This window comes from Tympanuchus pallidicinctus, unplaced genomic scaffold (assembly GCF_026119805.1).
Source record: "Tympanuchus pallidicinctus isolate F22 unplaced genomic scaffold, pur_lepc_1.0 scaffold3, whole genome shotgun sequence".
Lineage (NCBI taxonomy): Eukaryota > Metazoa > Chordata > Aves > Galliformes > Phasianidae > Tympanuchus > Tympanuchus pallidicinctus.
The window spans coordinates 105569127-105592232 of record NW_026294747.1 but is presented as its reverse complement, the minus strand read 5'-3'; the positions used below and the strand labels follow the sequence as shown (position 1 = coordinate 105592232).

Sequence of the window (23106 nt, the reverse complement as noted above, 5' to 3'; positions counted from 1 at the left end):
GGCTATTATTCTGAAATATTCTTGGACCACAGAGGTCTGGCATGTGTATATATTACTGAGAATACATTCATCTTTAGTCTTTTGATGACTCGTTTTATCTCAGGTTTACCATCTGTTTTTATCATTAACATTTCCGTTACTAATGTAAAAGTGACTGTTAGGTATAAACTGATAGATCAATATAGTGTCTTAACAGTCCAAACATTGAGTGTGCAATTGTGTGTTTTCAGCCTTACATAAAGCTTGTAATAAAAAAAAAAAGAAGATGTAATTAGCTGGACATATGGGTCTCATCTCGTCAAATTTAGCACCATAAAAAGGAGCAACCTAGCCTGCTTAAAGATGCTTTTGGAAGACTCTGCCTTCTGTATGGCTTTTATGGGCTTTGAAGTGAATTTTGTTTCACTGTTTTCAGGATTACACAAGGGCTGCTATGGATGGATCAATGATCATGTCACAGCCCTTGTTTGTACACTGACTTCTGGGGACACTTCAGAGCGTCCTCAAAGGTAGTGCATGGGGATGACATAAAATCATAGAATGGCCTGGGTTGAAAAGGAGCACAATGCTCATCCAGTTCCAACCCTCTGCTATGTGCAGGGTTGCCAACCAGCAGATCAGGCTGCCCAGAGCCACATGGGGCAGTTTACTCAGCCCCTGGCCTGCTGTCTGCTTGTGGAACCCACCTATCTTGAAGGGGGCAGCGAATACTAGCGCAGGAACTAGCAGGGCTTATTGAAAGAGCTTTAAACTAGATATGAAGGGGAAGGGGACAAAACAGGCCTCTCAAGAGATGAGCCTAGGGAAAAGATGCTCGAGCAGGGGGTGAGGCAGATGACTCGTCTGAAATGTGTCTGTACCAATGCACGCAGCATGAGCAGCAAGCAGGAAGAGTTGGAAATGATTGTGAGTCAGGCTAATTATGACCCTGTTGCTATTTCTGAAACATGGTGGGACCAATCCCATGACTGGAGTGCTGAGATAGATGGCTACAAGCTCTTCAGAAGGGATAGACGAGGAAAGAAGGGTGGTGTGTGGCCCTTTATATTAAAGACCATTTTGATGTTGAAGAGCTTGGGGTTGGGAATGACAGAGTGGAGTGTGTTTGGGTAAGGATCAGGGGGAAGGCCTGTAGGGGCAGCATCTTGGTGGGGGTCTGTTATGGACCACCTAGTCAGGATGAAGAGTTGGATGAGGCATTCTATGAGCACTTGCAGAAGTCATGGGATCGCCAGCACTTGTTCTAATGGCAGACTGCAACTTCTCTGATTAGCCTTGCTTATATTAGTGATCTGCACTTCAAATTTTGCATGTGTCTTATAGAAGTGTTGTTCACAGAAATAGGTACATTTTTTGTTAATTTATTATTACTTCTTGGAGTTGGTCAAAAAATAATTTTCAGCAAAATGTAGAAAATAAAAACTTCTGCTCCAGGAAATTTACATACTCAAATCTTGCAAGACCGCTGCTGCTGACGATATGATTTTTTCAGTCCTTTGGCTTTTCCAGTGCAAAGTGTTTTCTCCACTGTGTGCTGACGTGTTTATTTATTGTTCAGTATTTAAGAAAAGTTTTAGTTCCTCTATAAACTTGTATGATGACATGAATGAATAAATGAGAAGTGCTGTATTCTCGATGAGTTAATAACTGGCCACGTTCATTTGTTGATTTTTAGGGTGCTAACTAGGTTGGTGGCACCGTTAGTTTTGGTGGAAAATCTGAAAACCGTTTCTGTCTATTTGCCCCTTTTCAGGCACTGTTTCAAACACCATAGATAAGTAGTTAAACTGAAAGTTGCAATTAATTGTCCGGAACACGGGAAAGGAATGCTGGTCTAACATAACCCAAATGAGTTGCACTGAATTTGGCATACAGCATAAAAGAGGTTGAAGTCACTTTTAATGGTATGTCCCAATTCGTAAACAGGTGTTTGCCCAAGGGGAAAACACCAGAGTTGCTTTGCTGGCTTTATGGAAGAGTGAATCACTGGAATATGTGAACATTTCTAAGCCTGCCCCTCCCCCAAGTTATATTATGTCAATCCTTTTAGCAATTAGAGCTCAACAAGGTATTGCTCACAGCAATGAATGAGACTGGATTCCAGAAATTGTGGAATCTCTTTTTATCTATTAGCTTTTTAATGAATGATGCTTTAAAATTGATTGGTAACTTCTTTTCTGGTTTTAATTGAATTGCTCCTTCAGCCCATTGTGTTTGAAGGACGGAGCCTTTGTGAAAGATGTCAAGTTAGGCTTTTGTTGTTTGCTTCCAAGAGGAGCAGAGCTTGTTGATGAGATAAAGGTGTGGAATCAAGAGAATATTTCTTGAAGTACTCATTAGAACATGTTAGTACTACTAACCAAGGCAAAGAGGAAAATATGTCCTGTGATGTTATGCTCTTCTCCACCTGAAATGCAAAGAGCTCAGAATATTTCCTCCTAATCAATTTCTTTAGCTAAGTTAGTAATGCAGTAAGGATTGTCCTGAAAGTGTGAAGACAGTTAAATGCATTATAACTAAAGAGAAATAATACTTTTAGATTTAATTCTGTCTCTGTGATAGTAAAGGCACAACCCTTGCTTAATTTCTGTTGAAGGGAAAATATCACCAAATCAACACTACCAAAGGATATTAAAGGTATTCTGGGGAAAAACTCTTGATAGAGGAGAACAGTTGATAAAGAGTCTGTTTATTAAAATACTTGGCTTAAATTAAGTGGGGATTAGCAGCAAAGTATTTTAAGGTCACTAGTTGTGAGTTGTCAGACTAATCTGCAATTTACATTTTAATATGCACCAGTGGAAATTGCTTTCTTGAGCTTTTTCAAGACTTTTTATTTGCAAATACGTTCATCTAAAATAGAGGTCGAAATGCACAGTGTGCTATTTGAAGTACACTGACATTTCTCATGTGTGTGTGTTTACAATCATCAGATCAATGTGGCTGTAGAATGTTTCTTGTCTTGAAGAAGATATCAAAACCAAATTAGAAACAATAAAGGTCATTTAATGCTGTTAGAAATGTATTTGCAATTTGCATTGACCTCAGGGCCCTGGGGGATGGTTGCTTGTGAAAGTGTCCTTGAAGATCTGTATACAATAGTTTTCTGAGGGAGTTGCACCTTTTTGACTTCGTTTAGTAAATGTTATCTTCGTCATATACTTAGACAAAATCTCATAGGGTTGTACTTCAGAATAGCCTTTAGTCATGTCTGATGTACATTGTATGCTCTGTGCGTTGGGTATGTTTGATATTTCCATTTTAAATCAGTCTACTCTTTGTTAGCAGTTGTTTTAAGTAAGTTTGTATACAGAATTTCTGGTAAGGAACTGCTACCCTTTGGCATGCAAATGAAGTCACAAACCTGCCCTTAAGGCTTGGTGCTGCATTATAAGATGAGCTTGAGCAAAATCAGGTATCTTACCTTTATTAGCGGAAGAGCATTAGCTAATACTTACAAAGTGTAAGGAACCAGAGTAAAAGTTTGTTGCACTAATTATTCAGATTTAAGACCATTCAACTAATGTACTGTAAAGCTATTACAAATTGGAGTGAAAGCCAGTTCTGCTCAGTGTTCCTAGCAGAAATAGAAAAAAAAATGGTGGTGGTTTACTGCCCTTGCTTTTCTGTTAGTTCTTTAACTAAAGCAATAAATAATTTCTTAGCCTGTATAATGGAAAAAGATTCAATTGTTTTTAAAACTGGGCATTTCTACATTAAAATTACTTCATGGGCTGCCAAGCAAATAGATTGAGGCTGAGACAGTAGTGAAGACTTTACAAAAACAGACACTTTTCCTGCTACTCATATAGTACATGTCACCATGGATTAATGTATTAGTTCTTCAATTATGGAGATCTAATTCAAGCCATGTGTGGAACATATTTGTTTTGACAGGTATATTGATGCCTATTGTCAGTTCACCAAGTACTCAAACACGAATAAAAGTAGTTGTAATGGGATATGGAATAAAGCTCGTGACTTGTTTGACTCCTAGAAATGACTAAGAATAGGACCAGACAGAAAAGTCTGATGTTATGCCTGACAATTTCTCCAATTATATTGTAATTTCTTTCTCAAGAGAGTAGTTTTCAGTAGTAAAAATATGTCCCTAAAAAAAGATATCCCTAATAATATCCTATTCTACACTATTTAGAGGATATACGTATTCTCTTTTCTACAGAATTATCCAGTCCTATAAGTATCCTGTTCTAAAAATACTTGATCCAGTATTCTCCTTAGCTGTGGATAACAGAACTCAGGAATCCTTAGTGGTTGAATTCAGCAAATATTTACTTCCATGGCCATTCCTGAATAAAAACAGTCTCTGCCAATTTACAGCGCCATAGATTATAAACAAATCTGGCCCTTACTGAGAAGCAAACAGCTATTGAGTGATGCTGTATTGCTGTGGAATATCAAACCTGCCTGTGTGCTTCTCGTGAACGTGGTGCTTTAAAAATCTAATTGGAAGGTTGAGCAGTGTAAAATGTAGAGCTAGGTTTGATTACAGCCACACAAGACTTTATCTGATGCTTGTAGCAAATATACAAGCATCAGCATTATAGCCATAAAATTAACTGTTGCTTTCAAACACGTTTCACAGTGTGTTTACTTACAAAAATGTCTGTATACATACTAAAATAGTTTTCTCATTGTGTGAAATCTAAAAACACACTGCTAGTAAAATCTGTTTTCTGTGTATGTAAACCAAACTCTTTAAAAAATGAGTTGTAAATGACTTTATTGTGTTAACTTGAAGCAAATGGTCTGGTATTTTGCTTAATGAACTTGCAGCATCATCTGTTCTTGAGGCAGAGAGGAATGGAAGGAAATAGAAATTACAATATTAACAAGTTATTTCTGTTGTCATAACTGTGTTTGTGACACAAATTAAAGGAAAAGCTGTAAGAATAAGTTTAGTGCATGTGTGAGTATTCTCTCCTGCAGACGTATTTCTGCGTCTTGCAGCACTTCAATCAGACTGAGAACAGAAGATAGGGATAAAAGATTACAGCACAATAGAGGAGAAACCCGCTTGATCCCCGCCTGTTCAAGTTAATTAGTTAATAGCATATTTTTCCTCCAGCCTTCTCCTGATGGATTTTGAAGTGCATGCTTAAGGATGAGGGCCCAGTTCTCAGAAATAGGGATGCCAGAACATTATTTTGCATTCGAATTTTCAAGAATCTGAAGAGTTCTATTCACCTGAGATGACTACATTCATATGTGGATACTTCTTCCATTAGAAGTGTTGCTTCAATTATTTTAATGTCCTAACTGTCATATAATGTGGTAACTTCAAGCAGCAGAGCTATTGAATATATATTCTACACGGCTCTAAAGGGATAAGTTGTGTTCCTATCAAATGATGTAATAAGTTTCCAGTAGTCACTAAGGAAAGTATCAAACACTGCTGAAAGCCTCTAAAAATCTTCAGCTTAGGCCATATATAAATTTTTTAAAGGCTTGGTAGAACAATTTCCTGTAAGGTTATAGGATGTGACAGAGGAATTTGGTTCCAGGGATCTGGATGAAGCTGATGTTCAGATGAATGAAAAGAAGATTGAGGTAAGTGTAGGAATACCGGCCTGATACAAACCTTGGGTAAAATAGTAAAACAGCTGAAATGGAACTTTGTTAAATGTTATGTAAGAGTATAACATAATTAATAATAATCAATATGATTTTACCTAAATGTATGAGATTTTTGTTTGTGTTCCTTTTATTCTGTATGTAACTTATCCAAAAATGTTCAATTTTTCAGTTGCGTGCTACTGAATTTTATTATGCAGTGATTAAGGGAAAAGCTGAGCATTCAAGATTCCCTTCTGTAGCTGCCATAGATTCAATTCTGCAAAGTTTGCCTTTCATTTCTACAGTTTTACCTATAAGTGGCATTTTGCAAAATCGCCACTAAATAAAAAGAAATAAAAGATGTGGTTTTCCTGAGGGTAACACTACACAGTCTAACAGAGAGCTATGAATGCTTTACAGATTCATGTTCTGCCTTTCCATAAAATCTGCTCGCCGTATGTGAAACCTCAACGTAAGCAAAGATAAAGAGGAGTATCTTGTCATCCTGCCATATATATTGTACACTGCTAACTCATTTACCAGCAGATGGTATAGAAAGTGACCAAAGATAAAAATCGCCTTTGCAGTATTTTCATAGATTGATAACAAGAAATAAATTAAGAAATGTACATTTGAAATGTTGAAAATTGGAAGAGATCTGAAAAGAAAACAAGTGATTATAGAGGGGCAAGGCTGTTAAATGAAGCAGCAGGTAACTGATAGAGGCAGTGGCTGATATCACACAGGGTAAAACAGATAAGAGGAGCATTTACTAGAAAAGACTAAATGAAAGAGAGCAGTTTCCAATTAGCAGGGGTAATTACTGACAGAAGTACCCCCTTGCCATTTTAAAAGGGATTTTGTCCATCAGTACTCTGATAATAACTCCTGATAATGGTAGTGATCTTCAAATGTCGAAAATGCTGAATATGATCTTGGATGGGGAAGAGTTTTTTCATTTAATATGCAGCTATTTTTAATAAGTAAAGTATTACATCCATGTGACTTGTTGGAAAAGTTTAGGATTGTCTTTGTTCTGTTCAGAGTTTCTGTGAATATTGATTGTTATGAATATATTTTATCTGCACACAGAGAATAGCTATTTAAGTATGATTATAATTATAAATTGAAGGAAATGTATCTTTTTGGTTTACATTTTTCACTCAATTCTTCTATGAGTAAAACCTGAGATATGGTGATATGAATGACAAAGTTTTGTTTCAATTTAATCAAGCAAGGCAATTTCTTACATATAGTTTTTTAACAAATGGCCAATAATTAAATTTTGCAGACATAGCATGAAAGAACTGTGGAGAAGAAATCCACTGATTCGTATCTGTGGGGGAAAAAAAAGGGACTATGAAGTTTAATCTATACACATTTTATTTAACTTATTTGAAGCTAATTTATGCTTCAGTGCTTAGAACACACTGGGAAGGTGACTACAGGATGCAGTGATTTATTACTATTATTTTTTGATCCACAACTTCTGTTTTACCCACATCACAAAGATGTTCTGAAGCAATAATTAATTTGTAATGAGCACATGACCCTTTTTAACACAGTGCATAAGCATTTGGACTTTCAGATACCTACAGGCTCGGAAGATTCTAAGCAAACATTTTTAGTTCTTTCTTCTTAATACTTTTGTTGCAATGATGTACAGATGCATACTTTAGTTGTCCCTCATGAACAGTAGTCTGGATAGTGTGGTGCTTATATATTGTCTTTGATCACTTGCTAGCTGAAGCAGTGGAATTTTATTACTGTGGACGGAATATTAAGAGTCCAAGCAGCTCTCACTCTGGTCTTCTCTTAAACTGGATGCTACAACCTCCTGGCTGCCCCAAGTAAAGGCTACTTATTTGGTTTTGGGGATGTGTATTATTTAAGCTGTATTTTACATTTTAAATAAAAGCATGTGGTACATAGACTACAGATCGCTTGCTTCAATGAGAAGAGAAATGTTCTTAGCTGTTTCTAGGCAAAGCTTTCATTTACAGCCAGAATTATTTAACTTTTGAGCTGTATAGATCATGAATCCAAAACCAAATATACTAAAATTTTGTTCCTAAGGAAATTAAAATGGCTGTGGTTAATTTAGGTTTGGATCACTCTCTTGGCTGCTTTTGCAGATTTTAAATGTCTCGCTATTCATGTTAAGGGAAAGTCTTGGAAATCTTCTCTTTTTAATACTGTGCTACTATGTGGAAGAGAAAGTTGTGGTGAATGCCAGTACGTAACAAACTTGTTACTGTTCTTTTATTCCTATGCTCCTTTATCAGCTTTGTCTGAATGTTACAGTTATGCTATTAAAACTCCTGTCCCTGAATTCATGCCTTGATGCCTATACACCTCAATAGGCTCTTTCTGTCTTTCAAGGGCATGCAGTCATTTACAGGAGACAGCTGATGGAGTGGGAGTTGTGGAAATTGGAGCTAACTGTATCATAGATAGCATTATATTTGGTCCTAAGGAATTGTATGATCCATGCCTCCATGCCTGCGAAGCCCCCTAGGAATTTTCCACTTAGAGAAGAGCATAATGTTTGGTTCCTATTCTCACTGCACACTGAGTTTTTGTTAGTGCTTCTTCTCATAGGAACGGTGCTTAGTAAATCTCTCCAGTCCTATCGTTCAACAACGTGCCAGCTGTCTGCTTTATTACATGGTAGATTGAGCTCAGTAAGTTACTTCTGCACCTGATACAAGGATTTATCAATTTATATATTTCGTAGTTCATTAATTTTGGACAAGTGACTCAGCATCACTTTCAGGATGTGGGTTATATAGATCCAATCCACTCAGGTTGAGTTCTGCCCTTGCAGCATGAGTCTTGAATACCATCCTTCTCTATAGTCCTCTAAGCATACTCCAAGCCATTTTTGGTTATAGGGGAGGTAAGCACTGGAGATTGTCCTGAAAAGGGGATGAGTATGAACTATTTATGAACATGAGCTAAAATAGAGAAATGGTTTTTCTTGAGTTCCTACCATTTTAATAGTTTTACATTCTGCCATCACTGAGCAGGAATGCTTTTCATTTTTCTTAGCAGAAACTAAGGGAAACAAGAGTTGCTACTCTTTCAGAAGATGTAACTTTATCTTTTAGGTCATATTTCTGAGCTCCACCAACTTGAAACATCAAAGTTATTTTGCTCTGATAGTTGGCCAACTTATTTAGTCATCCCTCTAGACAAAACGTTTATCTGGATTTTTGGTCTGTAGCGTGGCTTGGATGTACGCTACCCAGATGTGTTTTCCTAACTTTATGCAATAGAATAAAGCAAACATAAATACCCTTTTGAATACATCTCGTTATGACCAATAATGGACAAAACGAAGTTAAAACTATTAGATTTGACTGAACCAGAGCATGAACTTCAGCTGTGTTACATCAAGGGAAAAAGATAAGTGTTTAAATTGAGATTTTTTTTTGAAAAGAAAATCTTATCAGGAAGCCTATCTTGGCTAAAATCAGTAAGAGCATTTGTTGCTAATTTAGTGGGGTGTGTTTGTGTGTGATTGCATATTAGCCTTGAAAAATGAGCTCTTTCCTCTTCTAACATAATTGAAGGTACTATTTGTTAATCCAAATATTATGCAGTAGAGCTATCCATAAACTTTTGCTCATAAAACATATATATATATATATTTTTTTCCTAGACTTAAAATAGAGAGGGATGCAAAGTCAGTTATCACATTTCAGAGACCTAAGCTCACCCACCTGACAATTGCTCTCCTTTTTTTCATCTATTCTCCCAGTCAGTAGGTCCCTGATGGAATCAGCTGCCTGTTAGAATAAAGAAAGACAGGGAATGAAAAGTTTGCTTATGGAAGGTTGCAATAAAAATGCATACATTTCTGTGCATTTGGTGATAGGTTGTTTTACATTTTTTTCTTCATGGAAGAAAAAGTCTGTCTTCTGGAAAATAGAGTTAAATTAAATTTGAGCCTTTCTGAAGTACTTCCAAAGACTGAGAAAGCTGAAAAATATTATTTCTCCTTTATGGCCAGGCTGGCCTGAACCATCCTGTTTTTCTGTCAGCAGACAATGTACCACATAGATAGTGAGGCCAGGTAAAAAAAAAAAAAGTGTTCATCTTCAAAAATTGGCAAGTGTGTTACACAGGTGTTCTTTCAGTGGAGAATTAATCCTAAACTAATACTGGAAGGGGTTTCTTTGTTCTATTTATAAGGTCTTCTATCTTTTGGGTCTTCATTTACTTTGAGAAAAAGAGGAATGTTGTGGGATGTAAGTAAGAGTTAGCTGATGTCCTATTGAAAATACAGAATCCAAAGACAGGTTAAAAACATTTGCATGTACAACTTGGAACTGTTTTAACTGTTTGTTTCTTTTTTCCTCTGTAACAATTCTCAAAGGCTGTTTATAACTTTGTTTTGAAATGGATTCTAGGATGCCATATAGACTCACATATGTGTAGAGATGTAAGAGGAGAATGATACAGAAATGTTATGATGAATAATGAAGCTCCAGTACTACAAATTCACGTATGGTGGTGTTTATTTTGTTGGATATCGATCCGTAGCCATGTGAGACAATCTACTGACATAAGACTGTATTGAAGTCACTTTTACATATTAAAATGATTTCTAGCTTTGCAGCTTCTCTTAATTTGAACATAAGAGAAACAAATTTGGGGGACAAGTATTTGTTTTTTATTTTCACTTATTTTCTAATTTCTAGGTTTCAGTGGCACTGTTGATGGTGTGGCTGGGGCAGGTGCAAGTGTAAAGAAAACTTCACCTGATTTTGTTCCTGCGGTCTTTGTTCTTGTGAATTAGCAGAACATTTCAGGTGGGAATTCTCTTAATTTCTCAGTTGGAGAAGAGAGTTAGAAAGAAACAAAGAAAGAAGATGCAGTTGCAGGTGTGCAGAAGAATGGGAATCGTTTGCTTGGTCGTTGTCCACAGCACAATGAAATCAGTGACCTGATTTAGGTATGCTGTTTTGATCACTACCTGGAAAGCTGACGTTGAATAGACTGTGGTGTTACTTCAGATGGTTTCTTTTTCTATTTTCTTTCTTTTTCTGTAGATGAAGGATCCCAAGGCTATGGTAACTACTTTGTTTCTTTATTATGGGATTTATATTAGGATTATGAATGTTGGCGTAGAAATCGAATATCTTATGGAATGAGTTGCATGTCAGAAGATGATAGGAATTATTTTCTGAGTAGTTTGGCATTATTGTGTTCTCTGTTGCGCTTCATCTATGGAGAAATGCCAGAATAATGTTTGAAACGTATTCTTTTGGCACCTTGAATGAGCACTGAAAGTCTGGTTTGAAACCTTTCTTTCCACCTTTCTTCTGTTAAAGAACTCCAATTTCTTTTAATTTTGGTCGAGTTTAATGTAGATTGTTTTTTGCCTGAGTTCTACAAAACCTGCATTTCATCACAGTGTTCCTTTGTTTTGAAATAGCTATGCTTCTTTCAGAACAAAAAGGAAGAAATTATGGAAAAACCCTAATTCAAAGACAACGTATTCAAACAAACGTCTCACATGTTTTTGGATCTCTGTACTTCAACTTGAAAAGTTCGCTTTATTTCCAAATGTACTGGCACGTGTTCTCAAGATTATACCAGCAGAGAAGTCCTACAAAATGTCTCAAAACAGGGAGAGGTGTCCTGAAATTGGTGTTGTGGTTAGAAGTTTGAGCTTTTAATTAGCCAGCCAGCCATTTTCTTTGAGTGCTGTGTTTAAAATTGGTTTCCTGGTTCACTGAAGGAACTGGGGCTGTTTAGTCTGGGGAAGAGGAGGCTGAGGGAAGTCCTTGTTGCTCTCTTCCAATACCTGAAAGGCGATTGCAGCGAGAGCAGGGTTGGTCTCTTCTCGCTGGTAACAGGTGAAAGGGAAACTGGCCTCAAGTTGTGCCAGGGTAAGTTTATGTTGGATATCAGGAGAAACTTCTTTACAGAAAGGGTTGTTAATCACTGGAATAGGCTCCCCAAAGAGGTGGTTGAATCACCATCCCTGGATGTGTTTAAAAACCGTTTGGATGTGGTGCTCAGGGACATGATTTAGTGGAGGGAAGTTTGAATTAGGGCAGTATGGTTAGGTTGTGGTTGGACTTGATGATCTTTAAGGTCTTTACCAATCTGAGTGATTCTGTGATTCCACTTTATTCTTTTAATTCAATCATTCTGAGCCTTACTGTTATTTCCAGACAGTGTTAGCAACTACAGTGTTTTCTAATAATTTTAAATTGTGTATTAGCCAAACTGGATGAGGAATTTTGGATATTCTCTCAGGTTCAATAAAAGCAGAAGTGCCAAAATTGCAAATGGCATTGAGTGGACAAATGCAATACGTTGGAATTTAGCTTAGTATTTCAGTGTCTTAACTGACCTTGCTGATTTGTTCAATATTGATACTGATGAAAGTGTTCAGAGCATAATTTGCTGGAATTACTTTATTACTATCCAAATGGAAGAATATCTCTACAGTGTGTTAGTTGGATTTGTTTTTATTAACCTGTTAAAGGTTTGTTTGTCTACAACAGGTTTATTGTTTTTAATGTTTATAATAAAACATAGACAAGCCTGATTTAGGAGATACATGGTTTAGCATGTAATTTGTGGGAAACAACAATGATTTTTGGATTTATTGTTGATTTCTAAAGCTAGTTTTGTATCAAACATACTGCAAACTCTTTCTTTTTTTTTCTTTTTTTTTCTACTAAATGCATGTGCCTAATCACACTGAGTGTAGTTTTCTTTAATAGGATGAAATACTGCCCTTATTGAATCAACGCAACTTTTCCAGTGGTGATGGTAAAGCTTTGGTTTTGCTCACTGAGTTTTGCTGTGTGTGAATTTTTGCAGAAGTGGGATCTAATGCATGGATGCCCATCCTTTTGGCTTGCCCAGGCCACGTTAAGTGAAGAGAAATTGTGTTGGGTTGCCTATGCATAGGTTACTTTGAAAGTAATGCCTCCTATTTATTTGCATGGAAAATACAGCAGATACAAAGAGCACAGTAGCACTATTTGATTGAACAAAGTCTCAGCTACAAAATGCTACTTTCCTTCAGTGGTGGTGTCGAATCATTGTTGTTGTCACTGCTGAAATGCACGACCCACTGTGTTCACATCCACTGCTCAGTTCCATAAATGCCATTGTGTGCCATTTTTTCTGCATGGAGAAGTTCAATTCCACACCTTTGTTTCAAATGCACTTCTATGTCAAATGCTGTTTTGTCATGCAGCCCCTCTACTGCCATCAGTTGCACGGCAGCAAAATGTAATGGAATATTGGTAGGGAGGTTCAATCTTAACTGCTATACCACCAACATCCACTTCTGACATCCTGAGCCAACATAATAAAATAGAAGGCATTACTCTTGGAGCATCTCTCTTAAAATAGACCATGTAGTTAATAATTAATTTAAAAAGAATTTTAATTTTTAATATTTTTATTAAAATGTTAAAAAAAGAGAGAAATAAAAACATAAAACTGGTGGGCTATTTGACATTGTTTTTTGTGATGCCGATGCCTCAGTCTGGTTTGATGGTTTTTAACCATTTGTTTGCCCTCACAGCTTACTTTAAGATACCAAACATGCAGCTCTGCTGTTTAAAGTTTGTTCCTCAGTTGTAAAATATTTTTGTCATCATTACATAATGCCATGTTTTTAGTGATACAAACCAAACCCTCCACCTCTCTGTCTCCATTTAGCTAATGCTTGGCTCTATTTTTTTAATACACTGCTGCCAATTCAACCACAGCTTCACAGTGGAACTCTTGTCTTCAATGTTCATTGGCTATCAGCAATTCTTTGACATATCTGCACATTATTTGGCACATCTGTACACTTAAATGGAACTTTTGTTTCAATGGGGGAAGTGGAGGATGCATTGTAACTCACCGACTTGTTGGGGTTTGTACCAGATGCTATTTCACTCAGATAAGCTACCAATGTTATATCTCTGCATTTAAATTTTGATTTGCAGTATAGGACTTGCTTCCACACGTGTTGGGAAGCAGCATAGATATTTTGGAGTATACTGCAACTTTCGACATTCTTTCATGAAAAATATTTCGCCCCATCTTGGTATTTAGTAATTGTACCAAATAATAAGCAGTTACATGTAAAACTGGTAATGTTATAGATAGACTGTTCAGAGCAGGTGTGGTGTTAGATGCTTAAATACTTCCTTGTTCTTAAAACTTCAGTAGTTCATCTGGTTTTTAGAGAAAGAAACTCTTAAAGAAATCAAGCAAATGGAGAACAGCGAATTAATCAAATCTAAATGTCCTTAACTGGAACCGTTGCTTCAGACAGAAGAAATATTATAGGCAACAGAAGTTCTTTTCTGTTACTGTGAATAAGCCACAGTATTAAGTAGCATAGAGAGATTAAATAAAGCCAGTAAACTGGCAAAAGTAATGGAAGAAAGCACTTTTTTGACACTACGTTTTTATTGTTCGGACAGGACTTTTCAATATTAACTTGTGTGTGAAGAGCAGCCTTTTTAAATAGAGGGGAATATGAACGTGCTCAGTTTAATTAGATCATAACCATTTTTATGTAGAACTAACAATGTCTACTAGCAATGCTTGGCTAAATGCTTTACCCAGTAAAAACATATTTCCTTTGGAGTAAGATGCTGTTGATCCATCAGGATTTTAACTTGTGTTTAAATGCATTAACAATCAGGTGTGTTTACCTAATGTACTCAGGTGACTGGGGGTTTTGAACCTACTAAATATTTTGTATTCACCTTCAACAAACTTTTTGATTAAAGCAGGACATACTGATACGCATAAAGACCAGGGGAATAGAAACTTGTGAAGACATAGCTCTAGGCTGTCTGACCGAGTTTTCTGAAGAAGAAGAAAGAAAAGGATTAGACTTTTTTTTCCCTATTTTCAGTTGGATCTTTTCATACAGTTTTGTCTTTGGATTGTTGAAAAGATAGGGACATCATCTAGATATATATTCTTATTAGTATCATTGTCCCTATTTCTGTAAATGAAAGAAACTAGTTGCAGCGTGACTCGGTGATAATATATCTGTTCGGTTTGTTGAGGTAAAACAGCTTTATTACATGTGAAGCTTCAAAAGAATATTCTAAGTATAAACAGTACATCCATCTGGCTTTCAAAGGGCGTTTGAGCTGCCTGCTGACTTAATCTGTAATCTGTGTTGTGCTTGTAGGCAATACTGCTGCTTGGCAAGTTCCAGTTTAGGAGATGGTGCTGTTGAGGTATTAGTGATAATTCTGTCATGGAAATAACATAGAGAAAAGAAATCTACACAACATCTCCTGCAATGTCGAGCGTTTCATTAATATAGCTTTTCTAGTTTTCAGAAGCACAGATTGCTGTACTAACTCCTTATAATGATCAATAATTTCATGCTTGTTTTGGGAGATAATCCAGATAATGGACCATAGCTCATAACGCTGCCTCTTTCATCTCCCTGCTCTCTTCTCAGGGCCGGGTCATGTTGGGCTTCACTTGAAAGTTGAGTATTTGGTGCCGATGTGAACTGATGCTTTGCTGTCATCACAGCGGGGCTGTACAATGGTTTCAAAACCTTTGGCCATGGTTAGTGAAAATGGGGGCATTCCTATCTGAGCGGGATAATTGTGGCCTGAGGTACTCAACCCTGATGCACGTTCTACATTTGTGCTGTGGGGTTGTGGGAACGCCGCAGTGGTAAAGTGCAGGAGTGACACAGTTATTTGTCTTGGTGACAGAGGGCTAGATAAAGATCACTTTCTGACATGGATCTCTGTGCCTGCATTCCATAAAGCCTCGGTCACTTGTCAAAAGCTGTGTGCACAATGGTCGCTGAGTGAGAAGGGCTGCACTGAGATCCAGTCTGCTAGTCATCATTCGCTTTCTTTGCAAACTGCATTGAGAATTGCCCCTAAGAAAATAGTTTACTCCTAGAATAAGGATATTCAGAATTTTATTAATTAAGCCGATATGATCGCTACCACCTTGCCTTATGTGTTGTAAAGATTTGCTTTACTGCTGCATTAGCTTTTGTGTAGGGCTGCATACCTTCTGTAAGATAAGCAAAAGGACTTGTAGGATTAAAGAATTGATTTTAAATGCTTGCTTGTTCCATGTGAACTAAGAGATGTGATGGAGACCTCTTAAAACCACGAGAAGAATGTTCTATTAGATGTTGATATAGATGTAGTTGTTGAATTGTATTTCCTTTTCTAAAATGAATGAAGGTAGGAAATGGTGAAGTAGAACAGTGCTGAATGTCCCGTTACAGTAGGAAGGAACAAGTAGTCATGGGAATTCTCAGCTCTATATTTTTTTTGTGCTTTCTGTGCATTAAAATTTTACTTATGAGGATTTAGCTTTGCTTTACAAATTAGCTGGAAGGGGCTGGACCAATTAAGTACTTAAGCATGAATGATTCCGTATTAAATTTGGAACAATTGCTAGAGGATACCAATGAGCCTCTGATCACCGCTTTTCCTTGTATAATTCTTCCTTAGTACTGGATAGCTGTGTTCTGAAACTAGATGGGGAGGCTTTGTGCATTAGTTCACTGTGGAGTACATGATAATTGTCTTGATAATTCATCATCCTTGTGTCTGGTTCAAAATAATTACACTTCTGATGCTATTTTTCTTATCTTAACACATTTTGCACAGAAGACTATCTCTTAAATGCTATATATGAAGCATAAAGGGATCCTGTTTTTCTTAATACCAAATCTCTGCTGTCTTCTGCTACCTGATTTCTACTGAAAATAAAGTTACTTCGAATTTGCTACAAGCTGAACCCATTGTGTTAGAAATAGATGAGAATAAGAACAGTTGGCTGAAGTTTCATCTGTGGTGAACAGTTATGTTTTTCTTGGCTATTTTCAAAAAGAAAAACAAATTGTCAGTCAAATTTCCTGTTCTCTGTTTTTGGAATCTGGCATAAAACCAGTGAGAGTCTTCAATCCCTATGGCGCTTGGTTCTCCAAGAAAATATACTACCCACTCAAAAGAAAATTGTCTGGAACTTCATGCTCATTCCTGCATTTGAAAAAAAGGGGGGGGGGGGGGGGAAAAAAAAAGAAAAAGATTTCTTAAATTTCCTGGTCATTTAGTGTGGTCTTTTGTAGTTCTGAAATTTTATTTGGAATGAACCTGGGGTAATTATGTTCATGATTGCTTTAGAGAATTTGTCTGGGTATTTTGCAATCTTTTTTCTAGTACTGGTGAATGTTAAAGCACTGCCCCAAAATATCTTTAATTATGTGGTAATAATGGGGAGATGTGGCATTTATTTATTTACTTATTTTTCAAACTTGAATCGCCATTAGTGCGCAGTTTTCAAATCCTTGACAATCTTGAAAGATCTGCTTAGAATGAAATAAGTATGGAAAGTCCTTCTGAGAATGTGAGAAATGCTCCGTGCTTGGAAACACTTGCAATTGAATGTCAGTAATAGTGCTAATGGCTGAAGTTCTTAAGAGATTACAGAAATACTTCTAGACTTCAGGCGTACCTTTGCTAACTGTGAATGTGAAACTTAATAAAACTCTGTTAAAAGCATGATCTTAACTTAGACATTAGTTCTTCTCTACGTCTCTCTTTCTTTTTAACAATGTACTTTCATTAATAATTAATAACTGACCTGTGCTTTCCTGTAGAGATGTGAACACAAGGAGAATTTGGTGAGAAGAGGTTAAACAAAAAAGGCTGTAAATGAAAGATATGTTTTGATCGGTTGTAAAAATATGTAACAAATACCATACTTTCCATTTCAATACCTTTTAGATTTTTTATTTCTTTCTGCCACCTTCCTTTCTTCCATTACTTTCATTACTTTCCAAAAGAAGGTTGCCATAACTTAAATATTTTTAGGTAACTTTTTATTTGGCAGCTCTGTGATATTAAAGCACGAGGAGAAAGACAAAGTCAGCCAGTGATAGGCCTCATACACTATGGACAGTTTCTAGTTTTCATTTGGACTAATTGTTTGTGTTTAACCTATGCATTGGGCTGCCACTTGCCATATATTTCTGTTCCTACCCTGTGAAGATATGAGAGAGTATGAGGCTTAGTTATTTTAGTTCTCATAGCCTATCAGCAATGAGCATCTCCTTTGTTTGTTGTTATAGAATAGAAAGAATGCAAATTCTGAAGTCAAGACTCCTTGAAGTAAGACACCAGGTAGTAACTTCTCTTTGTTTAGTTTCTGTTGTATCCAGTACAGTGTAAGTGTTAAGCACAGGATTGAGTGAGAGGCCATGGAGGAATTCATGAGTGACTCAGCTCAGAGGATGTCCTTCACCTCTGTTGTGTAACGGGGGTTCCAGCAGTTGTCACACAAGCACAATGACTTTTCTCTCTTCTTCAGCCTTACTGACATGACATTAGGTGAGCTTGTATCCAGGAGGAAGATACAACTTTATTCCAATTTCCAGAAACTGTGAATTAATCCATTCTGCTATCCCATCTAATAACGGTATTTTAGGGACGTCATCAGCATGTTAAGTTCACTGTATCATTATTCCCAACGGTTACTTAACATACATATTTATTTTTACTAACATGTATATATTTATTTAACATGGATTTTATTCCCAACGTTTTTGAATGCATCTCGCACAGGAAACGTGATAAGATATTTGAAGGCTGTTGTTTGGCTGCAGAGAACTTGTGTGCTGTTGTTTGTGACTTCTGTGAAGATGGAGCTTTGCAATGTATACAAGCAGTGGCTGTGCTGGTCACTTGCAGCTCTTGTGGGGGTGCTCCACAGTGATGAATTTGGCACACAAAATCACAGAAAAGTAACCATGCTGTGGAGCTGCACCTCTTGCAGGATGATGAGGTAGATGGAGCACCAGGGCTTTGCTGGCTGTGTTACCATTGCTTTCTTATAAGCACCTTCGGTCATTTTGTTTTTTACTATTAGAGATTCATTTCCCACTTCTTCGTGCAGTTAGCTGGACTTGTCTCTTCCCTTCCCCTGATTTATGCAATGTTTGAATTTGTAAGTGTCCTGTGGGTTCTCCGTTTTATTTGGAAATTTAGCATTTTACAACCTAAAACAAAAGCTATCAACACATTTTGTTTGAAATGCTTCATATTTATAGTTCCTTAAAATTCTCTGTTGCCTTTATCTTCCCAGTCACATGGGAACTTGGAGGGAACACACACACACATCTCTAATGGCAGTGGTGCAGATTTAAAAATAGTTTTCCTCCACCAAATGCTAACAGCTGGTTGGCTTTGTTTCCAGGCTAAAGATGCATTGTATAGTATTTTCATTTTCCCGTTGTTGCCAAATGCTAATGGATTGAGTTTTACTTTGTAAATTCTTCTGTAATACTAATTACACTTCAGCAGTGTTTCTGGGAGGCCTTTCACAACTCCAGTCAAGCACCTATTGCCTCATTTCACAGATAAGTACACAGAAGGAGAAAGTGGATGAGGGGAAGTGTTTTGAGTTAATTTAAATGACGGAGAAGGTAATCTGCACTGCACAAACCAAGGATTGTTTAGGCAACCTGAAGATCTTGGGGCATTCAAGATAGAGGTGTCGTAAATTGTGCTCCCACACTACAATAAACCTCTTAACTTTCTTCGGTACCTTTAGCTGAATTAAATCAGTGCAAGTACCATGGGGAATCTACTGTTGGCGTATTGAAATGATGACAACTGCATATTGAAATCACTGTCATCTTCATTAGTGAGTGGTGAAAAATGTCTAAATGTTTCAAGAAAGAAGGGATTTTTGACAGTGCTTTTCAGCAGCATCCGTTGTCACACAGTGGTGTGAGTGCTCATCTACAATGAGAAGTTATTTCTGAAATGAGTAGGATGCAGTAGCTTTTCTACTTACAACCCCCACTTTGTGCCGAAGTACTGAGTAATCTTACCATCTTACAAGAAATGAATCTGCCATTTTACTGTATTTTATAAAATAATTTCAAAATCTGCGTGGCAGTTATGTTAAATCAGTATTGCTGTCGTAAACAGGATTCATACTGTTTACATTTTGGCATAAATGCAGAGACAACTAGTGCGAAACACAGACCTGGGAGTTAATAAAGTAACAGATGTCTGTTGTGTTCATGTGGAAATAATTATATATTGCATTCTTAATGGAATAAAATCAAGATATTGTTTTTGATTAATACAGTAGGCTTCCTGGTCATACAGGGATTAGCATCATGTGTGGTATAAACCTGAAAGTTAGTTTATCATGTATTATGTGGTGTGGTGGGGATCAGTTTCAGAAATGCCTCAAGAATACACACTAAACAGAATCCTTTCGACGTTGACTGTAGTACTAGATAGATTAATTGTATTGCCATATGGACTTGAAATTACCTTGGGTATACAAAGGAAAAATCTAGATAAATGATAATTCATTTAATAGCCTGTGGTTTGTGTTTATGGAAAACAGAATTCCTCAGGACCTTCTAAAGGAAAATAAGAGTGTGCCAAATGTAATTTCAGTGTTGAGTGTTCATGGATGGTAAAATTATACTTAACAGAAGTTTGTAATTATTGCAGGTAATAGCTCTAGCAGATGCAGCAGAAGAAAATCAAGCCAACATGTTCCAGGCATTCACGAAGTTGAAAAGTGCCACCCATCTTGTGATTTTGCTGATTGGCCTATGGCAGAAACTCAACGCTGATCAAGTTGCTATTATGGAAGCTACATTTTTGCCACTTGCAGAAGATACACAAGAGCTGGTAAGAATCTAAGAATCTGTAAAAATTACATGAAAAATGCCAATTTAAAGGAATTTCTCTGTGTTCTTTGTTGAGGATTGTTTTGGGGTGGGTTTTTTTTTTTTTTAAGTGTTTAAGTAGGATTCAGATGCAAACTACATCATTTCACAGAGAAGTTGTAGTAGTAGAACATTTCATGAAAAAGTAACAGTTAATTCCTACTTAACAAATCCTTTCTATTAAGACAGCTAGGACTATTGCTAGGTTGCTAGGACTCCCATAGCAACTCTGGCTTGCGTTAGTGCTAACAATTAGATGGAAGCTAACAGAATAGTTCTAATTTTTTAAAGATTAATACGAATGCTATGTGCTATACGTACATGTCTGTGTACTTGCACACACACATCCATACAATCATAGAATTCTTAGAGTTGGAGGGGACTTTTTATCTGGTCATCTGGTCCAACTACTGTGCAATGAGCCAGAGCTCCCACAGCTAGATTAGATTGCTCAGAGCCTGGTCCAGCCTGGCCTTGAATGTCTCCCGGGATGAGGCATCCATCACATCTCTAGGCAGCCTGTTCCAGTGCCTCAGCACCCTCATTGTAATAGACTTTTTCCTTATATCCAACCTAAATCTCCTCTCTAAGTTTGCAACCATTTCCTCTTATCATAGACCATGCTAAAGAGTCTATCCTCTTCTTTTTTGTAAGCTCCACTTTAGATACTGATGCCAGTATAACAACTATAATGAATAAGCATGTACACACAGTCACATGATTAATCATTGGCCATACTTTGTCCTTAGTGTTTTTCTGCTGGTTCATATAATGGACAAAATTTATCCAAAGAAATTACCATGCCTAGATAACTTGCTTATGTTCTTACCATAGATTGTTTGACATCATGTAGATACTTTGCAAATTCTCCTCTGATGTAATGACTTTGTGAGATTATGTAAAAAATTTTGGAGAATTTTCTGTATTTAAAAAAAATACTCTTCTTTGATATAAGGTCACCAGCTGAATTATACTGCTTTAGTGGAAATAAGAAATATTCAAAGCTCTTAAGAACTAAAGATTAATATTCAGCGAGTTTTAAATCCAGCCATCGACTGGATTCTAGGATAAAGTACTTAAACTGTACTTAAGCTTAGAAGATCTATTAATACACCTCTTAACAGTTTCTTTTAGGTACCCAAAATTTGAAGTATACTGCATAACTGTTTTTCACAGACAAATATACGAAAAAATAAAAATTCTCTTAGTACACTCTAATTTTAGTTATATTGCTCTGCAAAGAACTTTTGCAATACGTGGTGAATTCAGACTTCAGTACATACCCAGAATACTTAGAATGGTTTGTGGCTATTTTAGAAAGCTTGTGCTGTATTCCAAGTGGACTACAAGTGGTCTACAATTTCAGCTGGGAAAAAAAAGTATGTTTTGGCATTTTACATGATATTGACCCATATGAGACAAAAAGAAACAGTTTTAATGAGATTTGCTTCGGATTTTGGGCTCTTTTAAACTTGAAAATTATGCTGCACAACTGAGAGGTGTATGTACTCATATGAATGGGATTGAAAGGTGGTTCACACAAGTCTCATAAAAGCCCAAACAGCCACTTTTTGCATGGCTCCCTTTTATTTTGCCATCGAAGATCACATTGTGTTTGACACATCTTGGTAAATCGTGGGGAAATCTTTTGCATATCTATAATATAAGATGCTAGCTCAGTATGTCTCAATGTCATTTTAATATAGTGGTTCACAAGAACCCATGTTAAAGTTGTAAGACCCCACATAAATACTGTGAAGGTGTTCATCCCTTAGAGCAGCCAGGATGAAAAATGTAAACCTGCAGTAACTGGAGGTGGAAATTGACATGGAACCTTTACAAAGTATTGAAACACTTTGCCATATTGAAGTTGTTACGGAACCGCCGAACTCTGAATGTAATTTAAGAAGAAGTTAAGTTAGGCAAGGCAGGGAAGGGGGGAAATCTTATGGCATAAAAATGGTTTTTATGGACAGAAGCTCCTAGCTGGCGTTCCCATTTCCTTGCAAGCAGTTGAGTGGAACTGTAATGAAAGAAAGTGCTCTAAAGGACTTTATTCACTCAAACAATTCTGCACAATGGCTTGTTGTATTTTTATGTGGAGGAATGTCTTAGAAGATAGTTTGGGTGCAGTGTAGCTTTCCAGAGTATTTTCTGCTTTGTGAACATTAAATTATGAAAGTGTTGGTTTTTTTTAAAATAAAAGGGAAATGTTTAGAATATACTGTTACTGTAAAAAGAAATGCTTCTCGGACCATAACATCAACATTATTCTCATACATACCATTCCATTTAGAACAGATTGCATCTTGTTTTCTTGACCTTGCAGTCACTCCAGTCTGATATTTAGCAAATAGAAAAGAGATGTTTTGAGTTCCCATTGTCAACAGTTTTTTTTAATATAAATTATGTCTGCTACTACAAATGCTTAAGAAAATGTAAAATGGTGTTTTCTTGTCTACAAAGATAAAGCAACAGTAATACTACAAGTTTTCAAAATGAGGTACTTAAAACAACGTCAGGCTTTTCCTTTGTATTTTAATGATGTGATCAGTAGGCTTCTGAGAATACCTCTGATTTTTTCCATTCTGTTGTGTTTTCTAACAATTTAATGCATATTCTGGGAATACCTGATTTTAGGCATGATATATTTTATTTCCTGGAGTAAATTTCTAATTTCTAATTAAGCATTTCTTAAATTAAGCTGACTGAAAGGATTTCTCTTGTTTAGTACTGGAAATTTGTGGGCATCCACTGTTTTTAGTGATTCTTTCGTGAATATCACAGGGTCTGGG

The 23106-nt window shown here is 36.6% G+C and overlaps 1 protein-coding gene across 4 annotated transcripts in view; it reads left to right on the top strand.

Moving 5' to 3' along the window:
- BBS9 (Bardet-Biedl syndrome 9) overlaps positions 1–23106 on the top strand; it is a 271996-nt gene that overhangs the window by 102696 nt on the left and 146194 nt on the right. For all 4 annotated transcript variants that reach the window (XM_052692633.1, XM_052692634.1, XM_052692631.1 and 1 more), the window contains one exon: positions 20091–20273. In XM_052692633.1, the coding sequence (XP_052548593.1) occupies positions 20091–20273 (183 nt within the window). The remainder of the gene's footprint in view (positions 1–20090; positions 20274–23106) is intronic.